General features: G+C 38.5%; 1 protein-coding gene across 11 annotated transcripts in view; it reads left to right on the plus strand.

The window, feature by feature from the left end:
• RPS6KC1 (ribosomal protein S6 kinase C1) overlaps positions 1 to 22,275 on the plus strand; it is a 204,042-nt gene that overhangs the window by 108,403 nt on the left and 73,364 nt on the right. For 7 of the 11 annotated variants that reach the window (XM_086342354.1, XM_086342363.1, XM_086342357.1 and 4 more), the window contains 2 exons: positions 5,978 to 6,093; positions 21,134 to 21,226. In XM_086342354.1, the coding sequence (XP_086198480.1) occupies positions 5,978 to 6,093; positions 21,134 to 21,226 (209 nt within the window). The remainder of the gene's footprint in view (positions 1 to 5,977; positions 6,094 to 21,133; positions 21,227 to 22,275) is intronic. The other 4 variants (XM_086342355.1, XM_086342364.1, XM_086342362.1 and 1 more) reach the window with 1 other exon arrangement.

Consider the following 22,275-nt stretch of genomic DNA (forward strand, 5'->3'; position numbering starts at 1 on the left):
TAGGGTTCACATGACACTGAGTTTAGAAAAAACATTAATAGAAGATTGGTTAAATGCAAATGGGAAACAGATTCCCTTTCTCAACCAGGTTTGTGTTATTCATGGAAAGGCTGCTGGCTCCATGTTTGTGGATTTTGTATAGAACCATACATTACAGTTCTTCTCAAGGTTGCCTTTTGTTGTCAGAACACTTAGCATAAGTCAGAAATGGTAGGCTTTCCCTGAAAAGAACAAAAAACCCATTAAATATAATAAATCAGCACTTAAAAAAAAACAACAACAAATTCTCACCACCAAGGCCATCTCAAATAGGCGTATTCTTTTATGTGACTGAAGTTGTTTAAAAGAGAATCACTAACGAACAAAAACTTACTGCAGCAAACCCAGGTTGATTTGGATGTTCTTTCTAAAGTGATAAATTTGAATGCAAACCAGGCACCCTTGACCAAGAGTAATGTGGCATAGAGCCTGGTGGACAGTGTGGAGTAGAGGAGTAGAGATCAGAATATAAGATGTGATTAAGTACAGTCTTATATGGGAATTAAATTCTGAGCATGTGGAGACGATCAAGTATGATCAAAATGCTCTTAAAAATCCCCTAAAATTTCCCATAAAGTACAAATGTAGACACACTGGCTTTCAAGAAGTCCAACATGGGGCTTCCCGGGTGGCTCAGTGGTGGGGAGTCCGCCTGCCAACGCAGGAGACGCAGGTTTGATCCCACATGCTGCGGAGCTGCCCCGCCTGTCACCACATCTACCGAGCCTATGCCCCTGAGCCTGTGCTCCTCAACGGGGGAAACCACCCCAAAGAGAAGCCCATGCAGTACAACTGGGGAGTGGCCCCTGCTCCCTGCAATTAGAGAAGAGCCCGTGCGGCAGTGAGGATCCGGCACAGCCAAAAATGAATACATAAAATTATTGTAAAAAGTTCAACATGGTCAGTTCTTCCTTCAGCATTGCTTTTCTTCTGTTGAATCAGTGATGAGGCATTAGCTATATTCTTTTTTAGTGTCTAAGGGTAGAATAACAGAACTGGAAGAATTCACTTTTCTAGTTCTTGAAACTGATTTTCATTATTTCTGTGAGTAAAAATGCCCTTTTTTAAAAACGGATAAATGAGTGGCCTTTAATCAGAGAAGGCAATGGCACCCCACTCCAGTACTCTTGCCTGGAAAATCCCATGGACGGAGGAGCCTCGTAGGCTCCAGTCCATGGGGTCGCTAAGAGTCGGGCACGACTGAGCGACTTCGCTTTCGCTTTTGTTTTCCAAAGAAATCCTTGGGTAAGAAGAATGTTTGAGAGCCCAGTTTTTCTCCTAGAGGCCCATTCTCTTTTACATGGTGTGAAATTTATATGCCTCTTCATGGCTGTGATTTTACCGTGTGCTGTCTGATTCCTTCAGTCTCTTTGCTTCTCTCTGACTCAGGCTCCTGCCTCAACTCCTTACATTTATTTTCTCCTCATCTTTGTTCCCTTACTCACTTGTATTGTGCTTGCCCTGTGCTCTGTATTCTTCTTGTTCTACTCAATGATCTAATTCAGATTCAATTATGTGAAGCGTGGTAGCATACGACCTGGTTTAGATTTAGGTTCTTAAATTAACTTTGTGATGGAGAAAGGCATTTCCCATCTCCAAGCCTCCATTTCCTTTGTTAAAAAAAGAAGGTAATACAGTAGATGAATTTACTGTTGTGATCAAGGAGTGGCCAGATGGTGATAGCCTCTTGGGTAAATAAGAATTTCACAATTCTATTATCTGTAGATGGTACCTTCTATAAAAACTTCTCTGAGGAAGCTGAGTGAGAGTTGGTGCTCTGGGATAGGCTAGGCAGGCCAGTGCTTCTAAAATTGTCAATGACAACTTAAAAAAAATACTTATTTGGCTGAACAGGGTCTTGGTTGCAGCCCACAGGGGCTTTGATCTGAATTCCCTGTGGCATGTGGGATCTTTTTCATTGCAGCATGCACATTCTTTGTTGTGGTATTTGGGATCTAGTTCCCCGACCAAGGATCGAACCTGGGCCCCCTGTAATGGGAGTTTGGAGTCTTATCTACTGAACCACCAGGGAAGTCCCTCAATAACAACTACAAAATTTCTGCTCATTTCTACTGAGCTACACTTTCTTCTTTCACACGTTCTGTAATCACCCTGATTCTATCCTCTCTCTTGATTTGAGGTAAAGAAATATGAGTTGACTGAATATATACAAAACGTCTTTTACTGGACACCAGAACTTTTTGACCTAACGGTTGTTAAAGAAATAACAGAAGCAGCTTTTCTGTCTTGACTGCCAAAGCACAGTGGAAATTCTGAATGATCAACAGAAATGTAGAGAACTTACTGAAGGTATTGGTTTATTTCTAGGTAGCATGTTAAATATGGATCCATTTTTAAAAGCATTTATAGATAGATTACTGAAGAAATAATAGTCGCATGACCTAGTGTGGGGTTAGCAGTTAAATTCCAGGTAGCCTGGTTGCCCTGAAAAATAATCATAAGCTTTGTGTGTGTCTTAAAAGGAAGATTAAGAAATTAAGGTTAGATTCAAAAGTTTTGATCAAGTAAAATCCGTTTAAAGTCACATTTATAAATAATGTGATTAGTTGGACTTATTCTGGAAATCGATAGATTGATCTTTTCTTTATGGGACTCACAGACCTCAGCAAGGATCCTGCAGCCACAGTCTGCAAGAGGTGGTTTTCATCCTGGGCGGCTGCTGTTGATCGGCAGTGCTTGTGACCTACTTTTAAGGGGCTGATAAGGAAGGAGTCCTAGTATGTATATTTAAGGTTACATTTAAAAAGGCTTCCAGTATTTCCATCACTTCATTGTTGTTTCCATGGAAGCGGAACCACTATCATCAGCAGGAGTCCATTTCAACTGCTAGTTTCCGGTTCTTTTTTCTCTGTTACTATGGTGACTGCCTAGAAAGCGACAGAAATACCAAAAGTTTAAAAAGCAGCAATTTGATTACAAAATAGAGTTTTAGCTCTAGCTTTAAATAGGTGTTTTATAGTCTTGACATTTTTGAATTTCAGGTTACTTTGTGAGAAAGTTAATTTTTTTTTCTTTTGAAAAAAAGAATATTTTGAAGTTTTATTAGAGGTTAATTACACTGAAGGTTTCCCAGGTGGCACAGTGCTAAAGAATCTGCCTGTGAATGCAAGAGACAGACACAAGAGGTTCAATCCCCGGTCGGGAAGATTTCCCTGGAGGAGGAAATAGCAACCCACTCCAGTATTCTTGCCTGGGAAATCCCATGGACAGGGGAGCCTGGTGGGCCAAAGTCCATGGGGTCACAAAGAGTTGGGCATGATTGAGTGACCGAACAATGACAACCATAAAGGAGAGAAGAGATGGAATTGTAAGGTAAGAGCTGTGAAAGGAAAGATATTCAAGCAAAATTGCAATCCAGGCTTTGTTGCAGTTTTTCTTTGAGGTCTGTATTCAGTTAGGGTTCTTTGGTTTACATGTGATACAGTCCACTTCCTTAGGATTGTAAGTCCAGCTAAAATCAGGGGCCCCAGTCACATTAGAGTTTCTTTTTTTGTCTCTCATATTTGCATCTGTCAAGTTCCTTCTTGTAGGTTTTTTTTTTTTTTTTCTTTGACAGAAACGATGGCTGTTGGCAGTCCCACTCATCTTATTTCCAGCATCAGTTACACAGAGGATTGGTCCAGTTTGTGTTGGGTCAAATTCTCCCTTCTCCAGCTGTGGCCAGGAGGGTGGGGTTCTGATTGGCTCTGCTGTAACAGGGAGGCTCACCCTTGGCTAACAAGTAGTGATTGGAGGGGCTGAGATCTGAAAAAAGGTAGAAGCTTTCTTTCAAACCATGTTAAGGGTTGAATGAACACAAGATGGAATCAAGATTGCCAGGAGAAGTATCAATAATCTCAGATATGCAGATGACACCACCCTTATGGCAGAAAGTGAAGAACTAAAGAGCCTCTTGATGAAAGGGAAAGAGGAGAGTGAAGAAGTTGGCTTAAAGCTCAACATTCAGAAAATGAAGATCATGGCATCTGGTCCCATCACTTCATGACAAATAGATGGGGAAACAGTGGAAACAGTGACAGAATTTATTTTGGGGGGCTCCAAAATCACTGCAGATGGTGGCTGCAGCCATGAAATTAAAAGATGCTTACTCCTTGGAAGGAAAGTTATGACTAACCTAGACAGTATATTAAAAAGCAGAGACATTACTTTGCCAACAAAGGTCCCTCTAGTTAAAGCTAGTAGTCATGCATGGATGTGAGAGTTGGACTATAAAGAAAGCTGAGCGCCAAAGAAATGGTGCTTTTGAACTGTGGTGTTGGAGAAGACTTGAGAGTCCCTTGGACTGCAAGGAGAGCCAACTAGTCCATCCTAAAGGATATCAGTCCTGAATATTCATTGGAAGGACTGATGCTGAAGCTGAAACTCCATTACTTTGGCCACCTGATGCAAAGAACTGAATCATTTGAAAAGACCTTGATACTGGGAAAGATTGAAGGCAGAAGGAGAGAGGGATGACAGAGGTTCAGATGGTTGGATGGCATCACTGACTCAATGGACATGAGTTTGAGTAGACTCCGGGAGTTGGTGATGGACAGCGAGGGCTGGTGTGCTGTGGTCCAAGGCGTTGCGAAGAGTTGGACATGACTGAGCGACTGAACTGAACTAAGAGTTGGTAGTGGTTGGCAGGAGATGGAGGGGTCTGAAGGGGAGGAGAAAAGGACATTTCCCAGAAGAAGTAGATGTTATTTCAGGCAGAAAGTCTTTTGGGGGAAAATATCTGCTTTATTGTAATTCAGTTCACTTCTAATTCAGCAAACTAGGTGACATTATTGCATAGGATTTGGTTTTGAAAGGAAAACCAAGATTGAAAACTTTAATAATTTATTGCTTTCTTTACTACTGGATCTGTTGTAGTACCTTTTATGTATTTTGTCTCCTTTAATCTCTGTAGTCATTTGAGGTATGTATTTCCATTTTAGAGAATGAGGAAGAGGTTCAGAGTTGAAATGGCTTATCATTGGACACATGACTAATGAGAGGCAGGGCCAGAATTCAGATAACCAGGGTTTCTGGGATGTAATCCAGGGTACTTTCCACTGTGTGATACTTAAAACAGCTTCATTCAGAAGGTGCCTAGGGTGAATTATAAAAACAGTACTGTGTATTATGAAGTGCTTTGATAAAAATGAGTCATGCACAGTATTGAATAGTATTTATAAACGGAACCATAGACATCGTATAGTACAGTGGTGTCAAACTTTTTGACTTTCAGCCCTAGAATCTTTTCTTCAAATGAAATGTTATAGTCGAGTACGTAAAATGGATAAAAGCATCGGATCATCCTGCTCTGGAGAGGAGAGATCCAGGAGTAGACCGCCTCCTTTTTGAGATCCTGAGTTCATTAAAGGCCGCTTTGAATACCCTTCCGTTAGGGAAACTGGGAGCCAGACAGGGTAGTGACCCTATTTCAGTTTCAGATAATTATATGTTAAAAGAATTAAAGTCACATTCTTGTGTTCAGTTGTAAGGTGGGTGACAATTTGTTATTCATGAATAAACCATGACACTTGGAAATATTAAAGTTTCCCTGAATACTTTTATCTGGTTTGGTGGTACTTTTACAGCATCTCACATCCATGTCTCACCTCTTACTAAACATCTCTTCCATTTGGTGCTATTTGTTGAGTTGGACTAGCCTAATCTTTTGTCCACAGAGCTTTTTATATCACATTCTTTATATGTTGATTCCTTTTATACAATATGGGAATTTCAGAATTTAGATAAATGCAATTTATCTGGGTAATATGTAGACCTTGCTGATATTAGTAACTTTGATGTCTGTTCCGATTTTGATCTCTCTCGTCTTTTCAATTAGAAATGTGACAGGTGGTAAATTGGGTAGAAGGAAGTTAATCTTCAGTTTGCAGGAGTGAAAGTTTACTTTTCACATGTCTGGACTTTTGTTTTCTCCTTTTAGGAGAGTCAAGCCCCACCCGGCGAGAAGCTGTGAAGAGAAGAACTGCAGAATATCTCATGCGAGCAGAGAGTCTCTCTAGCCTTTGTGCGAAACCTCAGCTTGATGATGTGTCTCAGGTATGTCTTATGTTTCATTGTGCATTTCCTTTTAGCCATCTTTGCTGTTTTTTTTTTTCTCTTGATTTTATTTCGAACTAGGATGGTTGAGAATTTTGGTCTTTGGAATTTTATCAGTGATTTTCTTTTTTTTTTTTTGTTTTCTTTTTTTTTTAGCAGAAATTTTATTGGAAGAATTCTGACACACTCATTTATTATTTTTTAAAAGTACGTTTGAGGTTAAAATATATCCGTGAATGTCTTCAGTTAGAAAAAAGCAAAATATGAGCTTGTTGTGTTGTTCTTAGGCAAATCATAATTGCTCACTCTAGTGTATTCAAACCAACATTAAAACATAGTCTTTGACACTTCAACCTAGCCGTGTATTCAGACGTTTTAGAATTGTTTTGATGGCATCCTCTTCACTAAAGAAATCAAACCCAGATCAAACTTGGCCATATGTTTAGAAACCATTAAAGACAGATAGGTAAAATGTTGTAGGGGTGTTTAAAATATACAAGAAAGGATTTGGCAGTTTTTCATTCACAGTATTTCTGACACAGAAGACCCATTGTGTTTCTTGATCAGACTCACAAACATTCGGGCAAAATATCACTTGGGCAGATATATCACTGAATTTGCTGCTCTTAGAGGAAGCAATGAGACTCCTTGGCAAGCTCTTGACAGGATACCTCTAGTTCAAAATGGCAGCTTTATTGAGCCTAATTGATGTATGATACATGATACTTAAAATTCAAAATAAAGCTTTTTCATTCTGCCAGCAAAAGAGAAGTTTTACATTGGCAGCAGCAATGAAAAGAGATGGCAAATAAGTAAAACCCAAAGAAATAAAGAGAAGCTCTATGAAAATTTATTATTTAGAGGGGAAAAAGAGAAGATGAAAACTATTCTAGGAATATTAGATCACTTAATGAATACATGTAGTGCTGCTTTTATAGAAGCACCTTCAAGATATACCTTTGAAAGAGTTTTGGATGAAAATATACCTGGGGTAAATGAAATAGAATGTTATACACAGGCCCTTAGAGTACTGGATAATAGGAATATGGTAATTTCCTATATGAAAAATTTGGCTATACAAGATATAAAAATTTAAGTGACCCACGTTCCACAGTCCCAATTCTACCAATTTCCTGTCCAACCCAGCATGCAAAATGGAAAACGTCTCTATATTCCCACTATTCCTATATTAAAATGAAGGAGCAGCTTACAAGGTTACTTGAGAAAAAAAAGGCTGAAGTGATCATAAAATCACTTATTTATGGAAAAATGCCATAGAAAAGATGAGATGTCTTCTGTAATAAACAGTAAATTACTGGTTTTACTTTACTTGTATATCCACTGCTGTCTACAATATTTACTCACTGGTTAACCAAACACTTACTGAGCCTGGAAGTGTAAATTTGTGCTGAATTGAGGGACAGTAGGATACATGAGACATTCTTTTTTCCACCCTGATCAAAATTACACATATTGAATTTGCAAAGGCATGGAAAAATTCAAGAGTTCAGGGTAAAATATTAAGTTTAAGCATAAACTAATACTAATTAGGAAATCTATTTCTTCCTTTTGAAGAGGTGTCTGTAAAATGTTCAGTTCAGTTCAGTCACTCAGTTGTGTCCAACTCTTTGCAACCCCATGGACTGCAGCACGCCAGGCCTCCCTGTCCATCACCAACTCCCGGAGTTCACTCAAACTCATGTCCATTGAGTCAGTGATGCCGTCCAGCCATCTCATCCTCTGTCGTCCCCTTCTCCTCCTGCCCCCAATCCCTCCCAGCATCAGAGTCTTTTCAAATGAGTCAGCTCTTCACATCAGGTGGCCAAAGTATTGGAGTTTCAGCTTCAATATCAGTCCTTCCAATGAACACTCAGGACTTATCTCCTTTAGGATGGACTGGTTGGATCTTCTTGTAGTCCAAGGGTCTCTCAAGAGTCTTCTCCAACACCACAGTTCAAAAGCATCAATTCTTCGGGGCTCAGCTTTCTTTATAGTTCAACTCTCACATCCATACATGACTGGAAGAACCATAGCCTTGACTAGATGGACCTTTGTTGGCAAAGTAATGTCTCTGCTTTTTAATATGCTGTCTAGGTTAGTCATAACTTTCATAAATTAAAAGCGTCTTTTAATTTCATGGCTGCAGCCACCATCTGCAGTGATTTTGGAGCCCTCCAGAATAAAGTCTGTCACTGTTTCCACGGTTTCCCATCTATTTGCCATGAAGTGATGGGACCGGATGCCATGATTTTAGTTTTCTGAATGTTGAGGTTTAAGCCAACCTTTTCACTCTCCTGTTTCCCTTTCATCAAGAGGCTCTTTAGTTCTTCTTCACTTTCTGCCATAAGGGTGGTGTCATCTGCATATCTGAGGTTATTGATATTTCTCCCGGCAATCTATAAAATGGAATGTAAATCAAATCGTATATATCTCTCTCATGCAGTGCAAAATTATTTGTACTTAGACAACAACTTCCTGCCTTCTAAGTTAACATCTCTTGGCCAGGAGTTCAGTTTCTCTTCACTCACACTGGTACTGACAATATTGAATCAGTCCCTTTTAAGCAGCTTACTCTGTGAGTGTCAAGAAAACTTTTTTGTTAAACAAAAAGTTCTTAAAAGTGCTTAAAGGAGCTCTGATTGCTCATTTTGGCCTGCACAATGTTAGAAGGTAATTAGCATAGACGTGGGATCCAAAGAAGGAAATGAGTCTAAACAAGGTATATATAACAACTATTCCTCTTTGTCAATTTTGTCATTTTGATTGTTCATGATTTTATTTTGCTATTGTTGTTTACTCACTAAGTCATGTCTGAATCTTTTGTGACCCCATTGAGCCTGCTAGTCTCCGCTGTCCATGGGATTTCCCAGATAAGAATACTGGAGTGGATTACCATTTCCTTTTCCATCAATGATTTTCAGACCATGAACTCCTTATTGCCAAATTCAGACTTAAATTGAAGAAAGTAGGGAAAACCACTAGACCATTCAGGTATGACCTAAATCAAGTCCCTTATGATTATACAGTGGAAGTGAGAAATAGATTTAAGGGCCTAGATCTGATAGAGTGCCTGATGAACTATGGACTGAGGTTCATGACATTGTACAGGAGACAGGGATCAAGACCATCCCCATGGAAAAGAAATGCAAAAAAGCAAAATGGCTGTCTGGGGAGGCCTTACAAATAGCTGTGAAAAGAAGAGAAGCAAAAAGCAAAGGAGAAAAGGAAAGATACAAACATCTGAATGCAGAGTTCCAAAGAATAGCAAGAAGAGATAAGAAAGCCTTCCTCAGCGATCAATGCAAATAGAGGAAAACAACAGAATGGGAAAGGCTAGAGATCTCTTCAAGAAAATCAGAGATACCAAAGGAACATTTCATGCAAGATGGGCTCGATAAAGGACAGAAATGGTATGGACCTAACAGAAGCAGAAGATATTAAGAAGAGGTGGCAAGAATACACAGAAGAACTATACAAAAAAGATCTTCATGACCCAGATAATCACGATGGTGTGATCACTGACCTAGAGCCAGACATCCTGGAATGTGAAGTCAAGTGGGCCTTAGAAAGCATCACTACGAACAAAGCTAGTGGAGGTGATGGAATTCCAGTTGAGCTATTCCAAATCCTGAAGGATGATGCTGTGAAAGTGCTGCACTCAATATGCCAGCAAATTTGGAAAACTCAGCAGTGGCCACAGCACTGGAAAAGGTCCGTTTTCATTCCAATCCCAAAGAAAGGCAATGCCAAAGAATGCTCAAACTACCGCACAATTGCACTCATCTCACACGCTAGTAAAGTAATGCTCAAAATTCTCCAAGCCAGGCTTCAGCAGTATGTGAACCGTGAACTTCCTGATGTTCAAGCTGGTTTTAGAAAAGGCAGAGGAAAATTCTCCAAGCCAGGCTTCAGCAGTATGTGAACCGTGAACTTCCTGATGTTCAAGCTGGTTTTAGAAAAGGCAGAGGAACCAGCGATCAAATTGCCAACATCCACTGGATCATGGAAAAAGCAAGAGAGTTCCAGAAAAACATCTATTTCTTCTTTATTGACTATGCCAAGCCTTTGACTGTGTGGATCACAAGAAACTGTAGAAAATTCTGTAAGAGATGGAAATACCAGACCACCTGATCTGCCTCTTGAGAAATTTGTATGCAGGTCAGGAAACAACAGTTAGAACTGGACACGGAACAACAGACTGGTTCCAAATAGGAAAAGGAGTACGTCAAGGCTGTATATTGTCACCCTGGTTATTTAACCTATATGCAGAGTACATCATGAAAAACGCTGGACTGGAAGAAACACAAGCTGGAATCAAGATTGCCGGGAGAAATTCAATAACCTCAGATATGCAGATGACACCACCCTTATGGCAGAAAGTGAAGAGGAACTCAAAAGCCTCTTGATGAAAGTGAAAGTGAAGAGTGAAAAAGTTGGCTTAAAGCTCAACATTCAGAAAACGAAGATCATGGCATCCGGTCCCACCACTTCATGGGAAATAAATGGGGAAACAGTGTCAGACTTTATTTTTCTGGGCTCCAAAATCACTGTAGATGGTGACTGCAGCCATGAAATTAAAAGACGCTTACTCCTTGGAAGAAAAGTTATGACCATATTCAAAACAGAGACATTACTTTGCCAGCAAAGGTTCGTCTAGTCAAGGCTATGGTTTTTCCTGTGGTCAGCTATGCGATGTGAGAGTTGGACTGTGAAGAAGGCTGAGCGCCGAAGAATTGATGCTTTTGAACTGTGGTGTTGGAGAAGACTCTTGAGAGTCCTTTGGACTGCAAGGAGATCCAACCAGTCCATTCTGAAGGAGATCAGCCCTGGGATTTCTTTGGAAGGAATGATGCTAAAGCTGAAACTCCAGTACTTTGGCCACCTCACGCGAAGAGTTGACTCATTGGAAAAGACCCTGATGCTGGGAGGGATTGAGGGCAGGAGGAGAAGGGGACGACAGAGGATGAGATGGTTGGATGGCATCACTGACTCGATGACGTGAGTCTGAGTGAACTCTGGGAGTTGGTGATGGACAGGGAGGCCTGGCGTGCTGCGATTCATGGGGTCGTAAAGAGTCAGACCCGACTGAGCGACTGATCTGATCTGATCTGATTGATGGGAAGAAAAGCATTAAAGCAAATCATCAAAGATGAAATAAAATGACTCACCTTCTCCTTCTTTTTCTTGGCCCTTTGCTCTTTGTTCTGTGCTGTGCTGAACAGTTGTCATTTGTGTCTGACTCTCTGCGACCCCATGGGCTGTAGCCCGCTAGGCTCCTCTGTCTATGGGGATTCTCCAGGCAGGAATTCCATCCCTAATATCTATAATATTGCCATGTGTAGAATGACAGTAATTTATACTTTATTTCATTTGAAATTTTAAATTATGATTCTTATAGCATTCACATACAGTTTTATTGATTCATGCTAAAACTAATTTAAGCATAAGTCCTACAGGTGGCAGCTAACGATCACCTGGAATTAGAAAGGCATAATTCTAACAGGGATATTTAGGGTGTTTGGGGCTACCCCTAGTCTCATTAAGAAAGCAGGTGAATGCTTAAAATGTTAGAAACATTGTGGTTTATCGTTATTTTTTTTATGTTACGTCTATCTGGATGTGGCATATTTCTGGAAGATATTTTCTTTTTTAATTAAACCAAGGTTTTATTTTTATGATGCAATTTAAGAGTTACATCTTCTAGGGCAAAAATGTTTCTTAATTAATCTAAGGCAGGCTTGTCTACGTCTCAGATCTGTCCCTTGAAGCTGTGGAAGATTGGACAAGATACTTAACTCCACCTCTTCACTTCAGTTTCTACATGTGAATAGTGAGGATAATAGTAATTCCCTGCTAGGTGGTTGTTAGGATTAAATAGGTTAAAAAAAAATCGCTCACGTATGTGGATGCATGCACATACTCCCATGTAAACAATCAAGCGCCTACCTTGTAAAAAGACTGGCTAATAAGCCAAGCTTTTAAGACTAGAAGGAAATGGCAACCCACTCTAGTGTTGCTTGGAGAATTCCAGGGACGGGGGAGCCTGGTGGGCTATGGGTCTATGGGGTCGCACAGAGTCGGACACGACTGAAGTGACTTAGCTTAATAAACATTAACCTATTTTCCATCTCCCCTCATATATTTGCTTTATATATTTTTTTGGACATTTGTAAATGCTTTTTATACTTTTTGAAAATTGTAAAAGGTTTCAGTTTCTAGTTTAGAAACAGACTGTAATCTTGGTGCATCAGACCACTAGAAATTTTTCTGCTGCTTTTCTGAGTCCTTTTCATTTTCTGTATGACCTTTTAAAACGTACAGTTATCAGAACTATACTTCTTAGTGTAAGAATTTCTGTTGTTAGGCAGTTGACCGTTCTTTTTAGGACAAAGTATATACACTTTTGTTACTTCTTCTAACATAATAAATGTGTTTAAGTAAAGTTACCTGCTGAGCCATTTCCAGATTGTTAATGGTTATAACTCTGTTCTGTTTGCTAATCTTTTCCTGTTTTCTGTCATTGTTGTTTCAATTATATTATTTCTTTACTATTGAATTAGTCTTTCTAATTTTAAAATTAAAAAGCATTTTTAATGAAGTATAATTGACTCAACGATATTGTATTAGTTTTAGGTGTACAGCATAGTGATTCAATATATTTATATATTGCAAAACATGCATCATAGTAAGTCTAGTTATCATCTATCACCATATGAAGTTATTACAGTACTATTAACAGTATTCCTTGTTCTGACTTATTTACTTTTAACTGAAAGTTTTTACCTCTTAATCTCCCTTACCTATTTCACTCAACTCTCCCACCTCCCCTCTGGCAACCACCAGTTTGGATCTGTGTCTGTTTCTATTTTGTTATGTTTATACATTTGTTTTTTAGATTCTGTATATAAGTGAAATCATATGCTGTTTGTCTTTCCTGTCTGATTTAGTGTACTTAGCCTAATATCCTCTAAGTCCATGCATGTTGTTGCAAATGACAGGGTTGCATTTAAACATTTTTAAGTGGACTGTTTATCTGAAGGTTGCTTTGAATTCAGTTCTTGTTTTCTGTGGAGTTGGCAGCTGGCCCTACGTGCAGTCCAGTGTGTATATTCTCCATCTATTTTGGGGGGACATTGATAAACATATTAAATAGGATGGGCCTCTATGAACTTAGTTTTTTTTTGTTTAACTGAATCCATCTTGTATATAAATACAGTTGATCTTGAACAACATGGGCTTGGACGGTGCGGGTCTACTTACATGTGAATTTTTTTTAGCAGTAGTACTGCAGGATCTGTTGTTCAGTTGCTGAGTTGGGTCTGACTCTTTGTGACCCCATGGACTGTAGCTCACCAGGTCTTCCATATTCCACTGTGTCCTAGAGTTTGCTCAGATTCATGTCCATTGAACTGGTGATGCCATCCAACCATCTCATCCTCTGCCGTCCTCTTCAATCTTTCCCAGCATCAGAATCTTTTCCAGTGCGTCATCACTTCGCATCAGGTGGCAAAGTGTTGGAGCTTCAGCATCAGTCCTTCCAATGACTATTCAGGGTTGATTCCTTTTAGGATAGACTGCAGTCTAAGGGTCTTTCAAGAGTCTTCTCCAGCACCACTATTTGAAAGCATGAATTCTCTGGTGCTAAGCCTTCTTTATGGTCCAATTCTCACATCCATACATGACTACGGGAAAAAACATAGCTTTAGTCGACTGTATGGACCTTTATTGGCAAAGTGATGTCTTTGCTTTTTAATATGCTCTCTAGATTGGTTGTAGCTTTTCTTCCAAGGAACAAGCGTCTCTTAATTTTGTGGCTGCAGTCACCATCCACAATGATTTTAGAGCCCAAGAAAATAAAATCTGTCACTGTGTTTCCATTTTATTCCCCAGCTATTTGCCACGAAGTGATGGGGCTGAATGCTGTGATCTTAGTTTTTTTAATGTTGAGTTTCAAGCCAGCTTTTTCACTCTCCTCTTTGACTTTCATCAAGAGGCTCGTTAATTCCTCTTCATTTTCTGTCATTAGAGTGGTATCATCTTCATATCTGAGGTTGTTGGTATTTCTCCCAGCAGTCTTGATTCCAGCTTGTGAGTCATCCAGCCTGGCATTTCTACTCATCCTTACTCATTCAAGCTCCCTATTTATACATTCTCTGTTACAGTTCCCCATAATCACTTTTATAAGGGAATAACTTATTAAGCGAATAAGTATATAAAGCCTGCCGTGTAACTTTTGACTTTGAGAAAGGAACCATGATGTGTATCAGTCAGAATTTTCTTTCAGGCATAGCTGTAAATGAAAATAAATCAAAAGAGATTTAGTATAGGGAAGCTGATTGTATTAGATTATATAAATTCACTAGCATCTAAGACTCTGTGTGTACAGTATCAAACTAGGTGTGCGTTGGAGTTGCATCCACACAGTCTCTGCTCTTGCACACCTAAAGCAGGGTTTCCCAGCCTCTGGATCTAAGGCCTGATGATCTGAGATGGAGTTAATGTAATAATACGAGAAACAAAGTGCACAGTGAATGGAATGTGCGTGAATCGTCCCCAAACCGTCCCCCTTCCAGCCTGGCCGATGGAAGAATTGTCTTCCATGAAGCCAGTCCCTGGTGCCAAAGAGGTTTGGGACCACTGCCCCAAAGCACAATTGAGGAGCCAGTATATGTGCATCATTGAGGTAACAAGCGTTAGAATTGTAAGAGCCACGTAGAATAATAAAACTTGTATCGGCAGGGGTTAAAAAGGGGTACCTAGTGAATTAGATTTGATATGTTAGGATTTTTTCCCTCAATTCTTAGGCAATTAACAGCAAGGTGTTTTTCTTTTAGAGTAAGCATTTACTTTTTATTTTCACTTTTGTATTTTACTGTATTAATATGTATGTGTGTGTGTGTGTGTGTGCGCGCACGCACACGCACACACACACATACTTGTGGCTCAATCGTGTCTGAAACTCTTTGTGACCCCCATGGACCTCCAGGTTCCTCCATTCATAGAATTTTCCAGGCAACAATACTGAAATGGGTTACAATTTCCTTCCCCAGGGGAATCTTCTGGACCCAGGGATTGAACCCACATCTCCTACGTCTCCTGCTTTGGCAGGCAGGTTCTGTCACTGTGCCGCCTGGGAAGCCCTTACTCTATTAAACCTGGCCTTTATTTAGGTTAGAGACATGCTTGGTTATTTCTTGTCTGAAATTTAATGTAAAATGTCTTTTGGAGGTTCTTGATTAGCTTGATGAATTTATTTCTCTTCTTTAACCATATTTGGACTATAGTGTCAACCAATACAACAAGTGAATTGATTTAAATGATTTTTGGCAAGTCTTTAATTCTCTGCAGAGCAGATATTTTTCTTTTTTGAACACACAAACATTTGTTTCTAGCCTGGTTATTAAGAAAATAAAAGAATCTTCCTTTTCAGTTTTGAATTTTTTTGTTGATCACTGTTTTTCCTTTGGGGCAGTCTAGGTCATGACTTACTTTACTTACTGAGTTTTCTGTGATGGTTCAAGCTTTTGCTTTATTGAATTTATTTGAGACTCTCATGCAGTAAATAAAAAAGTTCCAAATTTTTCCAGTTGTTGTTGATAATATCTTTTTCAAAAAGAGGACAGAAAGAAACAAAAGCACTATCCTACTCTTTCTTTTCTTCATTACTAAAAAGCTCCGAGGAAATTTAAAGACCAAATCTCAAAAAAAAAAAAAAAAAAAAAGAAATGAGCTTTGCATAAACTAAAGATACAGTGGCTCAGATGATAAAGAATTCACCTGCAGTTTATGAGACCTGGGTTCGATCCCTGAGTTAGGAAGATCCCCTGGAGAAGGAAATGGCAAACCACTCTAGTATTCTTGTCCTGAGAATTCCATGGATAGAGGAACCTGGTGGGCTACAGTCCATGGAGTTGCAAAGAGCTGGATACGACTGAATGACTAAAACTTTCACTTAAAGTTGCAGTTTTAACTAAAGGAGATGGATTTCTTTTTCCTTTTTTTGAACTGTAGATGACTTTGAATGATTTAAGAGTTACTAGTTTTAGAGGAGATTTCCCTGTAAAAGACATGGAATAGCTCATTTGCTATTTTTAGCTCTAGGAATTTAAAACTCAAGATCAATGAAATTTAGAAAAAGTAAATGGTCTAAATTTAGGACATAAAAGATTGTGTAGTTTCTAAAGTATGAATGCAGTTTTTACTTGCAGTTATAAGGTATGAATGGAAACCCAGTGGGCCTTCTGTACACATGGGCCCCACATTTGTGGATTAAACCAACTACACACTGAAAATAGTTGGGGAGACAAAATGCTAGAAAGTTCTAAAAAACAAAACTTGAATTTGCTGCGTGCCAGCAACTACTGACATAACATTTGAATTGCGTTAGGTGTTATAAGTAGTTAGAGATGATTTAAAATATATATGGGTGGATGTGCGTAGGTTATATAACTACTACACCATTTTATATAAGGGACTTGAGCATCTGTGCATTTTAGTATTCATGGGGATCCTGGAATCAGTCTCCTGTGTATTGGTTCCAGGGACAGTTGTGTGTAGAATGTATGCATTTCCTGAGTATTTCATAGATTCTGAGTATAGTTGCTATAATATTGAAAGTATTTCACTGTTGTGCATTTTGTTTACTAGTATCACTGGTATGTCTCAATTCTTCTTCAGCAAATACTTTAGAATGAGTGTCGTGTCACCCTTAATGAGACGTGGGCAAAGCAAAGATGGCAGGCAGGTGCACTCCAGATCAGTAATAGGACGGCAGTTAGGAGTCATGCTTGAAATGTGACCTAAGAGAGACTTGTTTAGGAGGTTGAGTATTGGGGGTTAATAGGTTGCCAGGGAAAGTCTCGGCAAAGCCAAAAATCTACAGATGAAGCCAAGTTCAGAAACTAGTGCAGTTAGCTGTCACGGTTCAGAGTGTGGATTCTTGATATGTTCCTGGTAGAACTTTTCTTGTGCCTTTGACTGCTTGTTCCCGCCCAGATAATGCTGACTTAACTCTCAGGGTATTTAAGGACGAGCAGCTAACCCTGTTCCTCATACAGTTGGTGGACCAGCAGCTCAGCATCACCTGGTAGCTTCTGGGAAATGCAGATTCGTGGGCTCTACCACGAACTGACTGGGTCTGAATCTCCACTTTCACCAAGTCCTCAGGTGATGCGCATGCATGTTAAAAGTTTGAAAAGTACCTCACTAACAGATAGTTAAGAATTGAGCTAGATCTCATTGAGAAAAGGGAATAATATCAAGTAAAAACACTCTGGGCTGGATAAGTAACAACTTAAAAAGAACCCAAATGAAAACAAAGGCAAGCTTCACTTCCGCCATGTAGACAGTGTCAGACAGTGATAGTAAACAGGTCTCACTAGGTGCTGGTAACTCTGATCCACTGATGGTGACCCCCAAGAGCCCTGCATTGCAAGACAGAGTGTGGACTAACAGGGTCTCCCATAGGCTGGAGCAGTTGAGTGATACATACTTGCCATCTTTGCTTCTGAAAGTTGGTGGATTATCACATCTTGTGTTTCCCCCCTGCTTCCACACCTCCTGTATTTAGTTTTGAACTTTTTGTTTCTCTAGGCATCTTCTGATATTGTAGCCGATACAAAGAAGTAAAATTTTTATTTTCTTCCTTAAGGAAATGAGCCATATTGCCTGGAAATATTTTCATTTACCCTGCCCCAACAGTATCTGCTGAAGTTTCCTTAAACAGTGTTATGTAATTATATAAATAAGATCTAATCCCCCCTTATCTATTATTTAGTTTTGTCATCTTAGCCAGATTGCTAAACCTTGCTGCTTTTCAGTTTTCTCATCTGAAAAAAAAAAAAAAAAGAGTGTTGGACTTGATCTCTGCCTCTTCTGTTCTTAAAATTCTGTGGATTTATGTTTCCTTTTGCCATCTAAAAAAAGGAATAGATCTATAGGGATTCTGCCCAATTTAAACACTGCATATCAGAAATACAGGATTTTTTATTGATGATTTTATTTCATGATCTTTCTTTGTTCGTTTCTCTGATCTTAGACTTTTATAGATGGTTAAAGTAGAAAGAGAACTTGAATGATCACTTTGCCTTTGGTCTTTCCCCATTACAATTTCACCATTCCTGTCTTTGCAAAAGTAACCTTACTAAATACTGTTTCGTTGAGTTGCTTCTCATACAAAAACTTGTTTTCTAGATTCTGGAGAACATAGTCCAGACTTTTCTTCTTGGCATTCAAGGCCTGTTAAAGGCAGTAAGACCAACCAACCTTAAATGTGTAATTTTATTTTCCTCTGTTCTACAATTTCAACATTTTCCCCCCTACCAAGCCAGTTTTTTCCCCCAGTCCTATGTATAATATCCTTTCCTAACCTAATTTCTACGTAACATTTAAAATCCCCTTTGATTTCACTTCTTTCTGAGACCACAGTTTATCATACATTGACTAGTGACTTATCTCTATTTTTAAAAAATGTTTTACTGTTATTTAACTTTTCATGTGTTTAGCTTATCTCTTCAAGTAAATTGTAAATGTCTTGAAACTAGGGACTGTGTCTTTTGATGATTTTTATCCCTTTAAATTATCATGCACATGGTGGGCATGGTCATTTATTGAAAGACACAGTAGAGAGCTTGTGGTTTTCTGTCTGCTGTTGAGATTGATAAAGTGAACTGATAACTTTCCTTGGAAACTGAAAGATCCTATGACATCAGTGAATAAGAGGGATAAGTAGGAGATAGGGATATTGGACATGTTTGGCCATATTATTCTTTTTCCTCTTATGACGTTTTCTAGCCATTCCTTTTACAAAAATCACAAGCGGTTCTTATGCTTCCTTGATAATAGAGTAGGGAGAGCTGAATTTTTAATCATCAGAATGTGTTGTGTAACAGAAGGACTGCAATTTCATGTAAGGAGTTAGGATCTAGTCTGGGATCTTTCACTACTCTTTCTGACTGTAAACTCCCAACCATTCTGAACTTCCTTTTATTTATCTGTAAAATGGGATTATAATGATAACTTCTTGTAAGTACTACACTCAGACCAGGGTGAGATATGAAGATGAAATAATATAACATAGATTAAGAGAGAAGAGTCTGTATTTCTGTTTCATTTCTATTAAAATGCCCTGCTAAGTGTTTTTCTAGCCTTAAAAATTCCCCCTTGGATTTTAAGCTTTAGGGAGACAGAGATGTATCTGTGTTTTATGTCATCTAGCTCAGCACGTAATATAAGTGAGATATTAAAAATATAATTTTTTGGAAACATATCCTAGAAGTAGAAATGAATGATGCTAAAGCTGAAACTCCAGTACTTTGGCCACCTACTTCATGTGAAGAGTTGACTCATTAGAAAAGACTCTGATGCTGGGAGGGATTGGGGGCAGGAGGAGAAGGGGACGACAGAGGATGAGATGGCTGGATGGCATCACCGACTCGATGGATGTGAGTCTAAGTGAACTCTGGGAGTTGGTGATGGACAGGGAGGCCTGGCGTGCTGTGATTCATGGGGTCGCAAAGAGTCGGACACGACTGAGCAACTGAACTGAACTGAACTGAACTGAAAAGATTGTTATTACCCTGTTGAGTTGCCATTATCACCAACATTCTCAAGTTTCTTTAAAAAGTAAAGAGTTATCTTTTTTAAAAAAATCACCTCTTTAGGCATATTATAGTTAGTGTTTGCTTGCTAAACCTAAGAACAAACAAAAAAAATTTTGAAAGCTAATTGCACAGTGATAGTTTTCGTAGCTATTAAAGACACCTAATTAGTCTATGTGACCTCCCTCAGTTGTCACTCTCCTCTCTTCCTCCTTCCTTTCTTTTCTGCTCCTCCTCTTTGCTTCCAACCAGCATGCTAGCTGCTGTGAACATACAGGTGAATAAGGCCTACTTCCTGTTCCCAAGGAGCTTCTTGTCTAGTGATGTTGGGCTGCACGAGGACTTGAAGTATCGAAAATGGTAGCTCAGTAACTCCAGTAATTATAACATTTGGTTAGCCAGGTGATTTATCAGTAGCTACTCAGTGGGGCGATAAATGTTTCCTCTGTATTCTAACAGATTGTTGACAACAGAAGGGTCTGTTTTGAAGATATAATAAGGCTTTGTGTGTCCTGTCATCACATCACCATTTTAATATAAAGGTTAATAAAGGATTGCTTTCTGATTGTGAATGCCAATGGAAAGGTCTTTGGAATTTATCTAGCCTAATGTTTTATATGACTGGTAGTGAAAAACTAAGACCAGTGGATGGGAAGTTAGGATTATTCTTTTATTGTAAGTGGTACTGAAATATCCCTTCTGTATTCATTGATCTTTTTTGCACTTTTTATTATGGTGAACAGATGAAGTTTTCCACATCACAGGTGTTCAAATATTTAAAAGACATTTTCTTCTGTAAATCATCTCTTTTCTAGGCTTAACCAATCTCAGTTCTAATAATTATTGGTTATGGGATAGAGTTTCTTAATTCTTCACCATTATTAGCAATTCTGGTTGACCTTAAATTTGCCAGTCTCTCTTAACATACATAGTATATATTTAAAAAGTAGCATTAAAGAACTGTAGTTTTATGATGAGAGAAAATGACTTATGTTCCCTCTCTCCCCAAGTTTATCTATTGTTTTTTAGTCTTTTTCTTCTAAATTGCTCTTGAGCCTTCTGGGGCAAATATAAGGCTGTGATTGATTGTTGGTTCAGTTATCCATTTGTTACAAAGTTGCATTATAGCTGTACAGTTCTGAATTGAATTGTTGCTCTGGAAACTGTATCAGCTCATTAATTTTTCTTTTTAAAATCTTGTTTCCAGTGTTATCATGATTTATTTACTTGGGACTTTTTTCTTGCTTTTTCTTTTTGATTTCTTTCATTTTTTATTTTATTTTTTACTTTATATTACAGACAAACAGAAACTTCCTCGTTTCATCTTTCCATTCTCTGATTTATGATAAATTTAGTTCCTTTGGCCTGGCATTTGCTTCAGCAGGCAGTCTTCCTTCAAGTACCTCCCTGATTGATGTGTAATCTTTGATATCTTCCATTAGCCTCCAGGATCACTAAGTTCAAGGCCCCCTTGGAACCTAAGGAGCCCTGCCGAGGAGCTGAAGGCCTTCAGAGTCCTTGGGGTGATTGACAAGGTAATTCTTCAGTGTCTCTTCAAGAGTTCAGTAATAAATCGACTGCATGCTGACATTATGTCTTTGAAGCTTTGGATCTTAAGGATATGAAACAAAAGGAGAAAATGACTCAAATGCATCTGCACTTTAAAATAACAAAAGCAGAAAAGAAAAAGCTTTTATCTAAGCAATTCGTGTAAGGTCATGCAAAATATGTTATGTTAAAGGAGAAGGTGCTTATTTGTTGGCATTCAGTCTAGTAAAGAGTTTGATTTTATAAACCTGTTATAGCAGTAAAGATACTGTGTGTTAGTTACAAAAACTAGTGAGTCAGTAGTTGTTCAGCATTAACTGGTATAGTCAGTCTAGTGGTTAAAAAGAATGGTGCTCTCCTAATAAATACTGTTTCTTGAGTACCTACTATGTATCAGACTGTGTATTAGGCATTTTATGTAATATAAACAACATAATACAATGTTTTATGTATGTTTACAGTATAAACAGCATAATCCTTTTTCAGCCCTGTTATTTGCATCTTGGTGGAAAAGTGATGTTTAGAACAGTTTAAATAACTTGCCCTCAGAGTCACATAGAACTATTTGAGGTAGTACTGGAATTCAAACCAGGATCATTGTAACACCAAGAGCTGTGTTTTTTTCCCTGTACACTAAATCACCTTTTACACACTCATATTTTTATATTTGAAATCCAAGTACTGCGATAGCATCAGATATCTCAGATATGCCAGACAACAGTGCTGGGGCGTCAGAAAGCTTTTGAGTAATTGTAAAATCATACCCACTAAGCCAGTTTTAAATATTTTTGGTCAACCACCACTATTTTAATACCTTTAAAAGTGAAAGAAAATGCCTTAATATTAGATATAAATTAATTTAATCTTTTTAATGTCAGTCAATCCTTTATGAAGCACCTTAGTGTTTATTTATAACTTCGCATTCATTGACTGCTTCTTGTGTTCTAAAGTATGTGTGTGATTCTAAGCTAAAGTTGAATAATGTGGAATATATTTCAGGTAATTTGAATACTAACTAAGAGTTTGAGGTATTTCA

The sequence above is a fragment of the Bos grunniens genome, chromosome 16 (assembly GCF_055505025.1).
Source record: "Bos grunniens cultivar Pamir isolate PY7600 chromosome 16, Bosgru_T2T1.0, whole genome shotgun sequence".
Lineage (NCBI taxonomy): Eukaryota > Metazoa > Chordata > Mammalia > Artiodactyla > Bovidae > Bos > Bos grunniens.